Genomic DNA, 16,476 nt, shown 5'->3' with positions numbered 1-16,476 from the left:
TTATGTCTGCTGAAGGGGCAGAGGTACCAGTCATTCTCCTGAGCTAACTTGCCTGCAGAGTGCTGCACCCCATCCCGCTGCGTGCTCTCTTCCAGGTGTGACAGGAGGCAGCTCCTGCCTGGTGTGCTGGATGGTGTGAAGTGTGTACAGCGTGTCAATACTGCACTGCCTGAACAGGGGCGATGTGCCTGGGCTATAAACCACTGATGGAAAGGTCAGCTGCTACTCCATGCTGCTGTGCCCCTGCACCTTCCACCTGGTGTGGTGTGGGAGCACACGGAAGCAGAGATGGGCTTTGCAGGCCAGGTCACCTGGCATGACCTCTTCCAATGGCTCTGGGGTTCCTGCGTCGTGGAGGAGCGGCCTTGGCAATGCCTTGTGCTGCAAGTCTTCCCTCTTCAAAGAATTAGTCCACTGTCCTGGTCCTGGCCTGTTTCAGCTTCTGCAGTTCAGGCAGCCCTTACCTCACCAGCCTAGATGGGTGCATCTCATGTCATCTTTGAGTCCCTTCCTTGGTGGCCCTGAGCTTAAGCCCCTCTTTCTAGCAACTCTGCAGTGATGATGTGTTCAGACCTGAACTGTTTTGGTCCTTGGATTGTCCAGGCTGGGCTCCTGGCGTCCTGCTTGGGCTTGGGAGTTCAGAGCCACGAACACCCACAGGCACTGCAGTCAGACTTGCAGCTCAGACCGACTGTTTCTGTGCTCAGAAACTATGGGTGAGCTGATGTGTTCCCCTAGAATGGTGCAGCCAGAGTAAGGCAACCAAGGAGAGGATTTTTTCCTTTGCAAAAGTGAGCTGCTTCTCAGGGCATCTTTCACTTGCTGCCAGACAGATTTGTCTCAGAATCGCTCTGGTTAAGGGGCAGATCAGTACTTAATACTTCCTCCTGGCTATGGATGTGCTGGCCAAGGTGTCCCCAGATCTGGAATAAACAGACTGAATTGTCACAGCAATGAGCAGAATTATTTTCTCCAGTCCTGGAAGCATTTGTTCGTTCTGAAGCCCTGTAGTTTCTACATGTCCTTTTTGGAACAGGGACAGCAGTGATGCTGTAGACTCTCGTGCAGAAGGGTAAATTCCAGTTCTGGATGGAACACCCAGAGCTGCAGGTCCCTGGGAGACTGAGCCGAGAGGTAGTTGTGCTCAGTGGTGGAAAAAACACTGTTTGAATTGTGAAGTGCCCGTTGTCCTGTTCCTGCTGCGAGGCATCAGTCTCAAGAGGGTTTGTTTTTAAACTTTCTTCCTGGTCATTAAAGAAAGTTTTTGATACAGGAGTTAGCACCAGTCTCTGTAGAGTCCCCTAAAATGACTCTGGTTTGTGGTGATCTCATCAGTAATTTGTATTGAGAGGTAACGGGGTTTATACCATTTACCATGTGCTCTACTAATGTTTTATCGTGCTAGTTTTTAATCAGAATGCTTTGTGGTGTGTCATGTGCTCTATCAAAGGCCCTTATATCTACAGTCATTTTCATTAACCTGCTGAAGCTGCTCAAAGATAGAATCAGGAGTTTTGCTAAGACAGCCCGTTAGGTTATGTGACAACAGCTCGTCTCCACGAATGCAAAGCAGCCACGCCAGGGCCGGGGGTCTGGGTGACCTTTGGGGAGCCAGGGGAGGCCCCCGGCCCAGCTGCAGCAGGATGGTCAGATGCGGGCTGCCCAAGGCCCGCGGGGTCAGCGGGAGACCCCCGGCAGCAGCGGGGGCTGCTGCCCACAGGGCTTGTGATGGGCTGTGGGATGCCGGGGCAGGGGGCACACGGGGCAGGCAGGACCACTGCAGGCTGCTTGGGGGAAAGGAGGGACTGCAGGGGGGAGGGAATGGGTGTGGGAAACAGGCATTAAAGGGGCCAGCTGTATGTTTTTTAAAAAATAAAAAGTCACCACAAAATGATCTTCTTTTCTAGCTGTTTTCCCGGGTGTGTGGGCTCTTTCTACGGCGCACAGAGGTGCAGGGGTCTGAGTGCCAGCAAAGGGAGAGACCAGCGCGCTGGGGAGGGGCACGTACTTGCCAGCAAACAGCAAGCTGGACTAGCTGGTGCGCGGGCGAAGCCTTTTGGGAACCAGGTTTTGGTGTGGCCTGGGACAGAGCCTGGGGAGTCCAGAGGTCTGAGAGTTGGCGACTGAAGGTGCCAGGAAGCCCAGGCCGTTAGGTGACATAAGCTCAGCTGCAGATGCAAAGGAGGCACAAAGAAACAGCAGCAGGATGGGTAATTTGATTAATAACCTGACCCAGCTACTCCCAGGCCCATCAGAAGAGAAGCAGCAGCCCCTGAAAGGCCAACGTCCAAAACTCCAGAAGGACAAAAACATAGAAGAGCAGGTTGGGGGGACCCCTATCACAGACACACACACACCCCCCCCCCGGACCCCTCCCAGGGCTGTCCCAGGAGAACCATCAGCCCCACGGTCCCAGCGTGCACCCACCGCTGTGCCTCATCAGGAGTGGGGAAGGCGGTTTGGCTGTGGTGCCAACAACGCGCACACAGGTGTGTGCACTAGCAAAGAGCAGCCATGCCACAGCCTGCCACTGCCCTGTCCTCAGCCACACGCAGAAACGGGCACCCTGCAGACCGCGCCAGTGTCCCACGGCTTGGAGGGAAGCCGACACAGGACATGGAGCACCACGGCGATGGTGGTGGCCAGGGAGCATGGGGCTGCATGGGCCCCCTCATCCCCATGCCACCAGAGACAGGAGCAGCTGTGGGAGCTGGGGCCGCAGGCGGCGGCTCCACTGGTGCCTCCTCCAGCGGGGAGCAGCTACGGCCCGGCAGTACAGCTTTCTCTCCTGCTCTGGAGAGGATGCGCATCACAAGAACGATCATGGCAGGTCCCTGTCCTGTGGCACCTCCACATGCTGAAGCATCACCCACCCAGGGCCCAGCCCTCCTCTCCAACAGCCCCGGAACCCCTCCACACGCTGCCCGAGCAGCCGGGGCAGCCATGGGTGCAGCTACACAGAAACAGGTCATGGCAGTGAGACCTCCGTGCTCCCCAGCTCTGCCCCGGCACAGTGCTCTGGGCCCCGGCTGCAGCCATCTGGCACCACCCTCGGCCTCTGCCTGCTGGCAGCCGTGTGTCGGGGGCACGGGGACACTGTGTGCCCAGTGCTGGCCCAGGGCTTGGCCCTTACCCGAGTGCTCATTTTGCTGGCACTGGCTGAGGCTCTGCAGCAGCATCCCCCCCCCACCCCCAGCTGCCAGCCATGTGCTGCGCTGGTCCAGCATCCGCAGCGCGCAGTTTGCTGGGGTGTCTGCACAAGGGAACATCCCCCCTCTTCCCCTGCTCCCCTGGCCCTACTTGTCCCCCTGCCTGCACCCGCACAGGGTTGGGACCACCCTACCCCCCCACCTGGCCTCCCACCATACGCACCACGGAGCGGAGCCTGCTGTCACGGGGCTGCGCTGTCACGGGGCGGCTGCGCTGCAGCAGACAGACAGACTCTCGGAGAAGTTTTATTTCCCAGCAGCGCCAATGCTCAAGACTGCCTTTAGTGAAGGGGGGGATGGGTGCAGGGTGCAGGCAGCGCCAAGTGCAGTCAGTGCCCGCCCAGCCTGGGGACAGCCAGGACCCACTTCACGGGGCTGGCAGTGCCCCACAGAGCGACCAGCTCTGCCGCAGGAGGGCACAGGACCTTTGTGGCAGCGGCAGGTGGGAGCGCAGGTGGGGGCTCTGTGGACTGAGGGTCTCCCCCTGGGTGCTGCAGAGCCCTCCCTCAGTCTGCGGGGACGCAGGCAGCGCTGCACCTATCACTGGTGCCTCCCAGGGAGTCCTCGGAGAGACTCTGCCCTGACAGCACGCTGCGCAGGCTCTGCTCCCGGGCAGGATGCGGCACCGCTTCGATCGACACCTCCACCTCGATGTTGACGCCTTCCCTGCAGACAAACACGGGGTCTGAGGGCAGCAGTCCACAGGGTGACGTCGCCACGTCCCTCCCCAGCACAGCAGGCGTGGGGAAGGCTGCTGGAAGGGGGGTGTGCCAGTCCCCCCTGCCTCCCCAGCACCGCAGTCCCGGCTCACCCGCAGGACGTGTCCCGGCCGTCACTCAGCACGCTCCCCCCGAGGGCCACCGCGCTGGCTGGCCGGCTGTCCCGCTCCTTCCACACCGCCCCGCTGTGCTGGCTGTGGCTGCTGCTGGGGAGCGAGGGGGTGGTGTCCAGGACTCCGTCCTCGCCCGGCCTGGGGCTGGGCAGCACCGACCACAGCTCATTCACTGGCAGAGGGAGAGATGGTGCTGAGCACCCCGTTCACAAGCACCGCTCCCTGCCAGAGCAGGGAGCAGAATGGCCCAACAGGCTGTCGGCAGGGGTGCAAACAAGCTGTTCCGTGACTGCTTTGGGCAGCACCGGCCTCGCCCAGGACACAGCCTGCAGCCTCCCCGCACGGACAGGGGTGAGTGTGGCAAGGCCTGGGGCAGAACCGACACGCGTCCACGGGGAGCCCCTGGCTCTGAAGATACTGCAGCCCTGCTGCCGCAAGGCAGGACCAGGCCCTACAGCCCAGTGGAGGGCACCGGCCAGCGGCCGATGGCAGTGCAGGACTCACGCTTGGTCAGGTTCTCCAGCTCCACCCCACCGAGATCCCCGGGCGGGCTGCGGTTGCCCCTGCAGCCCCAGCGGCTCCGACACAGCGACAGCACCACGGCCCCGTAGACGTAGGTGAGCATCAGCGGCACGCCGACTCCTGCGGGCAGACAGGCAGCTATCGACCGGCCCCCACCAGCAGCCCTGGCTGGCCGTTGCCCCAGGCGAAGCCCTGGTGCCCCAGGCCTCGGACACCCCCCCTGCAGACAGCCCACCGCAGCGGGCCCCAGCCCCGCTCTCTGCAGCACTCACCCACCGTGACAGCCGTTACAATGGGGGACACGACGAGAGAGAGGAGGACGCTGCTGCTGACAGAGAGGCACTGCTGGCACCCCGACAGGCTGCTCCTCCGGCTCTGGCCCAGCACCTCGAGGAGAAATGAGACAGGTGAAGGGCTCTGCAGGGATCTCGGCACACATCCCCCAGGGACGGGGCCTCTTCCCAGCCCTGACAGAGCTCTAGCTGCAGCCACAGCTGCCTGGACACCCCATCCACTTCCTCAGGGACAGCGAGCCACGACAGTGCTGCCACCACAGCTCAGGTGTCCCTGGAAAACACCCCTGGGACCCCAGACCCCTTCCTCCTTTCACCCACTCCTACCCCCACCTCTCCAGGCTGAGAGTACTCTCACTGGTGGAGGACGCTGAGGTGGGCAGCAGAGAGGGTCAGCGCACAGAAGAGCTGTGGGGAGTAGCGGGTGGCATGGGGACATGCTGGGGACAGTGGTGAGCACTGCATGACTGCCCAGGCCTGAGGCCATGGGCTGCCAGGCTCAGGGGGAGTGGGACCATCGCACTCCAGAGTCCCCTGCCAGTACCTTCCTGCCCATGTAGATGGGGATCCCAATGGTAATGACAGGGACAGCGATGCCCGCGACAAGGGAGATCACCATGGGTGCCCCCAGCACCATGCCCAGCTGCCACAGGATCTTCCGGGTCCGGGACCAAGGCCTCTTCCCCCAGAAGGTGCAGCCAGAGGGGCTGCGAGGACAGAGCAGGGCTGGGCCGGTGGCTCCTGCGCAGACACTGCCCGCCCTCGCGATGGGGGACGGGGGGGAGACCCACGGGCCCACCAGAGAAGCAGAAAGCCAGGTTTCCCCCATCCAACCCGGAGCTCCAGCTGGGACCCCACCGGTGGGGTGCTGACAGCCTGCCCCAGCCCCACAGCCCAGACCACTCTGCTCCCCCCCATCAGCCCCACAGCCCAGACCACTCTGCTCCCCCCCATCAGCCCCACAGCCCAGACCACTCTGCTCCCCCCCATCAGTCCCACAGCCCAGACCACTCTGCTCCCCCCCATCAGCCCCACAGCCCAGACCACTCTGCTCCCCCCCATCAGTCCCACAGCCCAGACCACTCTGCTCCCCCCATCAGCCCCACAGCCTGCCCCAGCCCCACAGCCCAGACCACTCTGCTCCCCCCCATCAGTCCCACAGCCCAGACCACTCTGCTCCCCCCATCAGTCCCACAGCCTGCCCCAGCCCCACAGCCCAGACCACTCTGCTCCCCCCATCAGCCCCACAGCCCACACCACTCTGCTCCCCTCATCAGCCCCGCAGCCCACACCACTCTGCTCCCCCCCATCAGCCCCACAGCCCAGACCACTCTGCTCCCCCCCATCAGCCCCACAGCCTGCCCCAGCCCCACAGCCCAGACCACTCTGCTCCCCTCATCAGCCCCGCAGCCCACACCACTCTGCTCCCCCCCATCAGCCCCACAGCCCAGACGACTCTGCTCCCCCCCATCAGTCCCACAGCCTGCCCCAGCCCCACAGCCCAGACCACTCTGCTCCCCCCATCAGCCCCACAGCCTGCCCCAGCCCCACAGCCCAGACCACTCTGCTCCCCCCATCAGCCCCACAGCCTGCCCCAGCCCCACAGCCCAGACCACTCTGCTCCCCCCATCAGTCCCACAGCCCAGCCAGCCCCGCAGCACAGACCACTCTGCTCCCCCTCATCAGTCCCACAGCCCAGCCAGCCCCGAGCCAGGCTGTGCATGGCCATGGCTCTCAGCAGGGCCTCTCTGCCCCCTGTCCTAGCCCCCCAGCTCCTGGCAGGGCCCCCAGCCCCAGCCCAGCATCCCAGCAGCCCCAGCTCAGCCCAGGGCCAGCTCCAGCACCCCCCGCGCAGCAGCCCCCCACGCAGCCCGAGGCCCCGCAGCCCGGCGCTGACCTCAGGAAGTGCACGTCGGAGATCTCCTGCAGGCAGAGCCAGCAGAAGAGGCAGCCACAGACCGTGCAGTTCATGCGGTTGCAGCTCCCATCATTGATCTTCATGATGAAGGCACTGCAGCGGGGACAGACCTTGATGTCCTCGGCCTCAGCTGGCAGGGGGAAGGAGACAAGACGGGATGAGGGGGCAGGACAGCGCAGGCCCACCCTCACACCCTGTCCCGGGACTCGCAGTCGCTCCCATGGGTGTCATGGTGAGCCAGGCACAGCAAAGCCGCACTCCACATGCCCAGCTCCACCGGCACGGCGCTACACATCTCCAGGCCGAGGCAGCCAGTGGGGACGCTGGGTCTCGGCTCCAGCATCCCCACAGGCAGGGAAGTGCAAAGGCACCGACTGCGTCGCTCGGCCGTGCCAAACCCTGACCCCGCTTGCTCCCACCCTGGCCAGGGTCTCACCATGGGCCGAGTCCTCTGGGCGGACCAGCTGTGCCGCAGGGCTGGGGGCCAGCAGCGCGGGCACACAGGGGCCGTCGGGGTGCCAGGGCTGTCGGCAGTGGTAGCAGAACTCGGTGCCACAGCCCTCGCGCCCGCAGGTGAGGCGGGGACAGTCGGCACAGCCGTGGGCAATGACGGCGTAGCTGTGGGGAGAAGGTGGTCAGTGCTGGGGGGCCAGGGGCACCTGTGGCCCTCCCCGTGTCCCCACGCAGCCGTCCCCTCCCTGGCACAGCCAGGCCGGGCAGTGCCAGGTCCCAGCTCCACGCTGAGCTGAGCTGCAGCCCTGCTCAGGAGTCAGGAGGCATCGTCACCAGCCCCGGCTGCAGCACAGCCGTCCCCACCCCGCGCCTCGCAGACCCCCGCGCGAGGGTCCCGCTGGTCACCTGCAGCCGGGCGCGGGGCACCAGCGGGTCTCGGGGTCGGACACCAGCAGCCGCCGCAGGAGGAACTCCTCGTACTTGTGGCGGAGGGCGGGCTTGCCGAGGAGGCGGTGGACGTCGGCCGGCTGCAGCGCAGCCGGGCAGTGTGGGCAGGCCACCGGCACGCGGCTCTCGCCGACGGCGAGGCGCAGGTACTGCTCCAGGCACGCCCGGCACGAGCGGTGGGCGCAGGAGGCCAGGGTGGGAAAGGCCTCAGGAGGCTGGGGCAGCAGGCACAGGGGACACTCCACCAGCTCCCCGCCCTCGCCCAGGGCCAGCACCACGCGTGTCTCCCCAGGTTCCTCCTGCCCTGGCTCCGTCGCCATCTTCCCCCCGACGATCTGTGGCTTCCGCCCGAAGGCGCCCAGGAGGCAGAAGGGCCTGGGCAACGGCGTGGGCTGCTCCGCGGTGGCCCATCAGGGCGGCAGCCGGCTGCTGCCGGGCGACGGAGGGCAGCAGGGAGGTGCCAGCCCCATGGCCAGGCTCCTACCTGGGCCTCAGAGCCAGCATCCTCCCCACCGGCAACCGCTGAACCATCTCCTGCCGCAGCCGGCACCACTCAGCCTGCGAAGGAACCACGCGTGAGAGCGAGCTCTGGGCCCCGGACATGGGAGCGGCCCCTCAGCACCCACGAGACCCCACCCTGAGACCCCAGCCCGAGTCCTGCCGCCCTCACGGAGGCCAGGGCTGTCCACCGGCTGCACCACAGGAAACACCCGGCAGCTCTGGGATGAGCTGAGACCTGCGGCGCTCCTCACAGCCCCCAGGCCAGCCCCGTCCCAGTGGGTCCAGGGCAGAGCCCTGCAGCACGGAGACCCCTGCTCCAGATCCCCCTGCTCTGGCAGGTCACAGCCCGCAGCCCAGACCGGGCTCTGCTCCTGCTGCCTCCTGCCACACTGAGCTTGGACGTCGCAACCACAGCCCGTCTCCAGCCACGCACGCCCCGGAGCCCACCCTGTCTCCTTCGATTCACATCGAAGTCTGGAGACACAGCACCTCCCAAATTCCCCGAGGCGAGAAAACGGGGGTCTTTGCAAGGCAGGCAGTGGTGAGCACCGTGACGAGCAGTCTGCAGGCACAACGCTACAATAACCACACCCGGAGTCTCCGCGCTCTCCTCTCCAAGCTCCGACTCTCCACCGAAGTTCCGGTGCCCACAAGGCACAGACTCAGCCTGGCCAGACGCCAGAGCTTGCCACCAGGGACACAAGCTCCCCAGCCCAGTCTGCAGCAGAGAGCTCCCAGCAACGGTGAGCTAAAGGGAGCCCAGAGGAAAACGTGGGGCAAATCAAACCTGCCATCACTCGTCCCCACGGGCAGCCCACAGCAGAGCAGGGAGTGCCTCACTGCCACAGAGACAGCGCTTCCTCCACAAAGGCTGGATCCTGAACCGTCCCGGGAGAAGGGAGCTCCTCCGCGCGCCCTGCAGCCCAGGACCCAGCGCCCCGGGAGGAGCCGTCGCTTCTGACCAGCGCTGCCCCGTGTCCCACATGCCGCGCCGAAACCTGCACCACCCGAGCTGCTGCTGAGTTCGTAGCAGAGACAACCGCGCCAAGGGGTCCAAGAGCCAGTTAATTAAGTGACCAGAAGCCAGGTGATTACAGGAGAGAGGTAAATCTGTCGGTTTTCCCGTACTCATTGCTCCCAAGTCTGGGGTCACACCACAATCCCTCCCGACGGCAGGGCCAGCCCTCCACCGTTCTCCTTGTTCTTTCCTTGCCTACACCCCAGAAAGCTGCACCCTGTGCTCTACCCCTCCACAGTACCGCTGTGTCCCTCCACCTCCAGCAGTCTCTGCTGGTTGTTCTCTCTGGGCACAGCTAGAACAGCAGGAGCACTGCCACGGGCAGAGGCAGACCTTAGTGACGGCTCGGCTAAACCCGAGGCGTCTGACCACATCTGCTCTGCTGGGAAGGAGCAAGGTGCTGCGCCGGCTCACCCCAGGTGACAAGGCACTTTCCAGTGAGGTGGCAACTGAAGAGCCATGGAAACTGAGCTGAGACTGCATCTGAGCGGTGCTTAGAGAGGGCGAGGCGCTGCAGGAGGAGAGCGGGAAGGAACACGCTCAGACACAGTGGGGCTGCCTGGGGCGACTGCTGCTGTCACCGCGGAACGGTCGCCCAGCAGAACAGGAGCCAGCGCTGGAGCAGCACCGCAGACATCAGCTGCCGAGCAGGGGGGCAGCCGGCGAGGAGACCCTGTGCCTGCGCCGCTCCCGCACCGGGACGGCAGCACCTCGACTCCGCGGCCGGGGCTGCACAGCGCAAGCGAAGCAGCACCGGCAGCGATCTGCGCAGCCCTACGCTCCGGCCCCGAGGTACCTGTCAGCGGGGAATCATTGCTGACGACACAGCACGGCCATGGCTCCCCTGGGACCACCACGAAGTCCAGCACATCTGACTCCCTCAGGGACCTGCAAATAAACCAGAACTCTCCATGAGGAGGCTCAGCAGCAGCAGATCACACACCGGGCCCACTCGGACACGTCAAACAGCCCTGTTAACGGAGCTACAGAGAAGGCAGAACGAGTCCCATGGACGGGGACCACATCCAGGGCAGGGACCCAGGCGTCAGAGGGGACAAGCACAAGTTATGGCCGAGCCCGAGCAAGGCTGCTGCCCGCAACACACGCAGCAGCAGGCGGACAGACCACGGTGCGGCCGAACAAGCCCCCAGGCAGGGTAAGCAGAGGCCCTTCTCCCTGCGTAGCAGGACACAAAGCCCTGGATGACCCTGGGCCACGCAGTGCTGGGACACTGGAGACAGAAGCTGCAGGAAACCAACCCAAGCAGCGGGAAGCGTAACAGCACGAGCCGGCTGAGCTCCTGCGGGAGCAGAAGTGCCACCAGGCTGCACAAGGAGCCATCGCTGCGTCCCCAGGGCCCAGCAGGCTCCCTGCCTGGCAGGGCCAGAGGATGTCGGAGTGCCCACGAGCCGACCCACGCAAAATGGGGGAGCGGGGTTATGAACGACTGGGATGTGGCAGGTAAAGCCAGGAGCTCCATCGCACTGGGGACCACAGCCCACAGGCGCTCCTGGGAGAACCAGGCAACAGAGCTCAGTTCTGTGGTCCTTGAGAGAGCTGTGACAGGAGTGGCAGAGGTGACAGCCGCAGAGGAGCTGCGGCATGGCCACGGTGCCCCAACACTGGGGCCACTATGGGACTCGTTCTGCAGCTGCCTCTCCTCCTGTGCCTGGCTGCGGGGAGCCGGGCTGCCCTTCCTCTGCAGCCCGTTCCCACAGAGCTGCCCACAACCACGGAGTGACTCAGCTGGAGAGGGCCTCGAGAGGTCCCCAGCCCACCCTCCTGCCCAACCGGGGTCAGCACGGCGGCCAAGGGCTTTACGCCAGCTGGGTCTTGAGAACCGCCAAGGACGGAGCCCACGCAGCCTCTCTGGGCAACCTGCCCCGGGACTGCATCCCTGCAGCCCCACTCCCCAGGACAGCGCCCAGGGTCGGGACCCCGGCGGGGGTCTCCGAGGGACGGTTCCAGCCCTCCGGAGATCAGACCGCAGGCAGGGCAGCGGCCCCCTGCGCACCCCCAGCAGCCCAGACCCCTCATCCGGGCCGAGAGGGCCCCGGCGCCGGAAGCACCAGAGGAGACGGCGCAGGACCGGAGCGCGGCCGCCCACCGCTCCCAAGGGCTGCCGGGCCCCCGGCCTCCTGCTCCGGGCACGGCGGGGGCTCCGCACCGCCCGGCCCCCGCCCGCACCCCAGAGCCCCGCGGTGCCACCCGCAGAGCAGCCGCTCGCACCGGCGGCCGGCCGGGACCCCCCTCCCGCAGTGCCGCCGCCCACGGCCCGCGGGGACCCCCCCGCCCCCGGGCCGGGAGCCCCGCCCGCGGACAGCCGCGCCCGGGCAGCGGCAGCCGCCCCTTCCCCACCGGCACAGGCCCGGGGACGGACCGAGGGCCGGGGCGCTGGGCCGGGCGGGGCAGCGGGCACCGGGGCAGCGGGCACCGGGGCAGCAGGGAGGCCGCAGCCGCCCGGCCGGGGCACGGGGCCCGCTAGGGATCCCCCCGCGCCCCCGCTCCCGGTGCCCCGCAGCCGCTCCCCGGGGCCTCCCCACTCCCCCTGCCCGGGAAGGGGCGGAGCCCCCGATGACCCCGCCCCCGATGACCCCGCCCCCGCGACCTCCGTCCGCCAGGCGCCCGCCCCCCCCGGACCCCCCGACCCGCCCAGAGGGCCCGGCCCCCGCCTGCCTCTCCCGCGGCGCGGCCCAGGCCCCCCCGCCGAGTGCCGGAGCCGCCGGCGCGGTGCCCGGGGACAAGCGGGCGGCGGACCCTGCCCACGCTTCCGGGTGCCCCGTCCGCTTCCGGGGCGCTGCGCCCGCTTCCGGCGCTGGCCCTGCCCCGTGGCGGCCGGAAGCGGAAGTGCCCGGTCGAGGCGGGGCGGCGGTGGCCGCCCCGGGCTGGCGGTGGCTGCTGGCGGGCCGCGGGCGGCGGGGCCGGGCTGGGCCGGGGCCGGCCACGATGCCCCGGCGGAAGCAGAGCCACCCGCAGCCGGTGAAGGGTGAGTGCGCGGCGGGGCCCGGGCGCGGCGGCGGCGGCGGCCCGGCCGTGACCCCCGGCGCTCGGTGTGTTCCAGCGGACGCCGAGGACGGCCCCGAGGAGACGGCGGGAGCGGCGCTGGTGCTGCCCGGCGACCTGCTGCTGGGCCACGGCCTGGCCTTCGAGAAGGGACCGCCAGGTGCGTGCCGCCCACCGGGCCCGGCAGCGGCGGCCCCTCCCGGCGCGGGCCCCGCCGGCAGCCCCCGCGCTTGGCCCCGGCCGGCAGCCGCCCTGCCCGGGAGCTGCCCCGGCGCTTTCCCCCTCCCGGGTCGTCTCCCGCGGGGAGAGGCCCCGGTCCCCAGCAGGGCCCGCGCCGGTGGTCGCTGCCCTCCCGGCACGGACCCCCGGCACCGACCGCCCCGGGCCGCCCTCCCGTGAAGGCCCCCGGGCACGTCGTGCTCCCGGGGCTGCTGTGGGGACGCCGGGGCTGGCAGGCCGCACCGCCGCCGGGCTCGTCCCTAGAGACCCCCGCCCCGCGCTGCCCGGGAGCCCCCCGCTCCCCCGGGGCACGGCTCGGCCGCCCACCGGGAGCCCCCTGCTCCCCCGGCGCCTCGTCCCCGCGGGCCCTGCCCCATTGCCGCCCCTCGGCCCGCCATGGGCTGTGTGCTGGGCTGGGGCTGTCTGTGCCACCCTGCTCCCTGCCGCCCGCCGCCCTGGCCCTGCGGGGCCCTGTTCCCTGCCGGGCTCCGGCTCAGCCTGGGCGCGAGGCAGCCGGAGGAGCGAGCGCTGCTCCGGCTCCATCAAGGGGCCGCGCAGGGACCGTCGGCAGCGTCACTCGCTGCCCTCGCTGGCGAGCAGGGAATAACGTGGGATGCGCTCAGTGGTAAGAGGAGGGGGGCACAGGCCACCCAGCCCCTGTGGCCCTGGCTGTCCCTCGCTGTCCCCAGGCAGCCGTGCTGGCAGCCTCCTCTCTGGCCCTGAGGCGCGGTCGCAGCTGCCTGGCAGACGGGGTTCTGCACCCAGGACAGTGCTTCCCACAGCCCACGCACCGAGCCCAGCGCTGGGACGAGGCCTGCTCAGGGGCTCTGGGAGCCAGAGGCTGTGAGGGCTGAGAGCTGCACGCTGCAGCAGACCTTGTGCAGTCAGAAATACCTTCATTCCTGCTCCCAGCCGCCGGGGAGCAGGGCCAGGCACTCCAGGGCCTGCTGGGGGTGTCAGGAGGGCCATCACCGGCCGTGTCCTCATCCTCACCCCGCGGCCACACTGTCCCGCATGGCCAGCAGTGACATGGCCGTGATCAGGAGACTGGTCCGGGGATGCTGTGGCACTGCCAGGCTGGGGGTCCGGGCTGCGGAGGCAGGGGAGTCCCTCGGTGTGGGGTGTGAGGCAGGGTTCCCCCGGCAGTCACCTGGTCTGGCATCTGCCCTCCCGGCGGTGCTGGTGAAGGGGTCTGCCCCATCCCGCAGCGTGGGAGCAGCCTCGCCCTGCGCCTGCCCGGGGCTCTGGGAGCTGGACCCGTGTGGGTGGGCAGCAGCGAAGGGGCCGGCCCAGGCTGCTTCCCAGGGCAGTGGGCGTCTGTCGGGGCTCACAGGCACCAGGCCTCCAGGTGAGGCACAGCACGGGGACAGCCAGGCACGGCTTGCGGCTGGTAGTGTCAAGGCTTCGGCTGCATGTCGCTGCCCTTCCAGCCCAGAGCACCAGCCTGGGAGCACATCTGGGGCATGCAGCCAGCAGGGCAGCCCGACGTGGCTGCAGGGCGATGGGCTCTGCTCCTGTCATCCCTTTCCAGGGCACAGGCGCTGTCCCCGGAGCTGCAGGAGGATGGGGCTGTGCCCGGCCGGGAAGCAGAAGTGCCCTCGGAGAGCCCAGCACAGGCTTCCTCCCCGCCACGGGGCAGCGGCGCAGCGAGGGGCCGGGGAAGGTCTGCTTTCCTGCGCGATGGAGGGGGTCTGGTGGTGGGGTCCCACACTGTCGGCCGTGGGAGCAGAACTGGCTGCCGTCCCTTGGCACGGGGGGGCCTGGAGCAAGCTTTATGGGCACCCAGCCCTCCTGCCTGGGTCAGGCTGTGCTCAACACCTTCCCACCACCGCTGCTGCCTACCCGGCAGTGCCTGTGGGCGCCCACCCTGCCCCTGTGCCCCTCGCCGCCTGCCCTTCCTGGTGCCGCTGGCCTGGCCCCGGACGCAGGGCGGAGGTGACAGGGCTTCCCGAGGCGCGCAGCGCAGCAGGGCGTGGGGCAGGGCGCGGCCGTGAGGATCCTCGCCCGGGTCTGCGCAGCGCGGTGGGCTCCTGCGGGGTCCTGGGGGCTGTCCCTGGCCGCGGTCCCCACCTGGGGACCGGCCCTTCTGGGACTGGTGGCACAAGCAGAGGGGCTGTGCCTGGGCCAGCCCGGCGCCTGACACCGTCCCGTCCCCACGGTCTTCTCAGCAGACACCCTGGTGGGGAAGATCGCCATCCCGGCGTACGCGCTGAGCGACGACGAATGCTCCTCCGGGTACCAGCAGCTGAGCGTGGAGAGTGACCCCGAGGAGGGGGGCGAGCCCGGCCCCGCAGCACTGCCCTGCCGCCAGTGCGGGCTGCAGCTGGCTGCCAGCCTGGGGCAGAGCTGCCTGCAGTGCGCCGGCGCCGAGGGCAGCCGCAGCCAGCGCATCGTGTACTCCTGCCAGCTCTGCCCCTTCGCCTCCCACTACTCCAGCCACCTCAAGCGCCACATGAAGACACACAACGGGGAGAAGCCGTTTGCGTGCCCGCAGTGTGCCTACGCCTCTGCCCAGCTGGTGAACCTGACCCGACACCTGCGCACGCACACGGGGGAGAAGCCGTACCGCTGCACGTGCTGCAGCTTCGCCTGCAGCAGCCTGGGCAACCTGAAGCGCCACGAACGGGTCCACAGCCAGGACAAGCCCTTCCAGTGTGCTGCCTGCGACTATCGCTGCAACCAGAGCCGCAACCTGAAGCGGCACATGCTCAGCCACCGCCTCCCCAAAAGCGAGGGGCCGCACCAGCACGACAAGGACCCAGGTAAAGAGGGGGGGCTGCGTGGGGGAGAACTGCCGCGGGGGAGCCCCACAGCATGGCCCTGGGGTGGGGGAAGGGGCGAAGTGCGCGTCCCGCCGTCGACCTGCGCCAGGCCTGGTGCCACGCGCCAGCCTCAGCCGGGGCCCCTCGCGGAGCCGAGCCCTGCCGCGCTGCCCCGCTCACCGCCCTGCCTGTTTCTGTCCCGCAGAGCCGCTGCTGCCGGAGCTGAGCCTGCACGTGCGCAGCGGCAGCGGCCCCTTCCTGCCTGGCTGCGCTCGGCTGCGGGGCGAGGAGGCGGCTGCGCTGCCGGAGCTGCTCTTCCCCTTCACGTGCCGCATGTGCGGGCTGGTGCTGGACGACGGCTTCGTGCAGGATGAGGGCCTGGCTGAGCAGGTCTGCGGGCGCTGCAGCCTGGCGGTGCTGGGCACCGAGCCGGGCGCCAGCCCCCGCAAGGGTAGCGGGGACAAAGGCTTTGCCTGCAGCCTCTGCCCCTTCGTCACCCACTACCCCAACCACTTGGCGCGGCACATGAAGACACACAGCGGGGAGAAGCCCTTTGCCTGCCCGCTCTGCCCCTACGCCTCCGCCCACCTCGACAACCTGAAGCGGCACCAGCGAGTGCACACGGGCGAGAAGCCCTACAAGTGCCAGCTCTGCAACTACGCCTGCGGCAACCTGGCCAACCTCAAGCGTCACGGGCGCATCCACTCGGGCGACAAGCCCTTCCAGTGCAGCCTCTGCAGCTACAGCTGCAACCAGAGCATGAACCTGAAGCGGCACATGCTGCGGCACACGGGCGAGAAGCCCTTCCAGTGCCGGCACTGCTCCTACACCACTGGCCACTGGGACAACTACAAGCGCCACCAGAAGATCCACAGCCACACGGCCAAGAGCTGGGTGAACCCTCGCAATGCCAAAGCCCTCCTGGCCCCTCCAGCCGTGGGCACGGCCCTGCCCTGCGACAGCACTTAGCCCGGCTGCGGGGTGCCCAGCCCTCCCTGGGGGAGGGACCGGGGGGCAGCAGACTCCACGGGGGCTCGTGGCCGCCGTGCACGGGGCCCGGGGCTGTGCTGGGGGCTCCAGGGCCCTGCGGTGCCTGGGCAGGGCGAAGCCACGGCCGGCGGCTTGGGTCCCTGCCCCAGCAGTGGTGGGGCCATGCCCCCAGGCACCCCCCGGGGCAGAACCTGCCTGTTCTGCCTGCCAGAGCCTTCCTCTGCCGGAGCTCGGGGAAAAGGGGGGGGGGGGGGGGAGCAGGACTGGTTCCATGGCTGTTGCCACACCGGTCAGTGTAATTTATATTGT

General features: G+C 67.9%; 2 protein-coding genes across 9 annotated transcripts; one reads left to right on the top strand and one right to left on the bottom strand.

Moving 5' to 3' along the window:
• Positions 1-3,439: 3,439 nt before the first annotated feature.
• Positions 3,440-11,972, bottom strand: LOC142360659 (E3 ubiquitin-protein ligase RNF19B-like). Of its 4 annotated transcripts, none has more exons than XM_075415164.1 (10): positions 11,870-11,972; positions 9,990-10,081; positions 7,633-8,232; positions 7,211-7,392; positions 6,754-6,904; positions 5,401-5,563; positions 4,836-4,950; positions 4,546-4,683; positions 4,021-4,213; positions 3,440-3,875 (listed from the first exon to the last, which is right to left on the bottom strand). In XM_075415164.1, exons 3-10 carry the CDS (start codon positions 7,992-7,994, stop codon positions 3,716-3,718), a joined length of 1,464 nt encoding a protein of 487 aa, XP_075271279.1. In that variant the 5' UTR covers positions 7,995-8,232; positions 9,990-10,081; positions 11,870-11,972; the 3' UTR covers positions 3,440-3,715. The 4 variants fall into 4 exon arrangements, with proteins under 4 accessions (XP_075271279.1, XP_075271281.1, XP_075271282.1 ...); XM_075415166.1 differs by lacking the exon at positions 11,870-11,972 and adding an exon at positions 11,552-11,624; XM_075415167.1 differs by lacking the exon at positions 11,870-11,972 and adding an exon at positions 11,574-11,593.
• A 117-nt stretch (positions 11,973-12,089) lies between these two features.
• On the top strand, positions 12,090-16,416 carry ZNF513 (zinc finger protein 513). Of its 5 annotated transcripts, XM_075415161.1 has the most exons (5): positions 12,090-12,179; positions 12,255-12,356; positions 13,947-14,078; positions 14,584-15,177; positions 15,383-16,416. In XM_075415161.1, exons 1-5 carry the CDS (start codon positions 12,140-12,142, stop codon positions 16,144-16,146), a joined length of 1,632 nt encoding a protein of 543 aa, XP_075271276.1. In that variant the 5' UTR covers positions 12,090-12,139; the 3' UTR covers positions 16,147-16,416. The 5 variants fall into 5 exon arrangements, with proteins under 5 accessions (XP_075271276.1, XP_075271278.1, XP_075271277.1 ...); XM_075415163.1 differs by lacking the exon at positions 13,947-14,078 and having other exon boundaries at positions 14,587-15,177; XM_075415162.1 differs by lacking the exon at positions 13,947-14,078 and having other exon boundaries at positions 12,125-12,356.
• The last annotated feature ends 60 nt before the right edge of the window (positions 16,417-16,476 follow it).

The sequence above is a fragment of the Opisthocomus hoazin genome, chromosome 2 (genome assembly GCF_030867145.1).
Source record: "Opisthocomus hoazin isolate bOpiHoa1 chromosome 2, bOpiHoa1.hap1, whole genome shotgun sequence".
Taxonomy (NCBI): domain Eukaryota; kingdom Metazoa; phylum Chordata; class Aves; order Opisthocomiformes; family Opisthocomidae; genus Opisthocomus; species Opisthocomus hoazin.
Note: the sequence above shows the minus strand (reverse complement) of the source record. Positions and strands in the feature narration are given on the sequence as shown.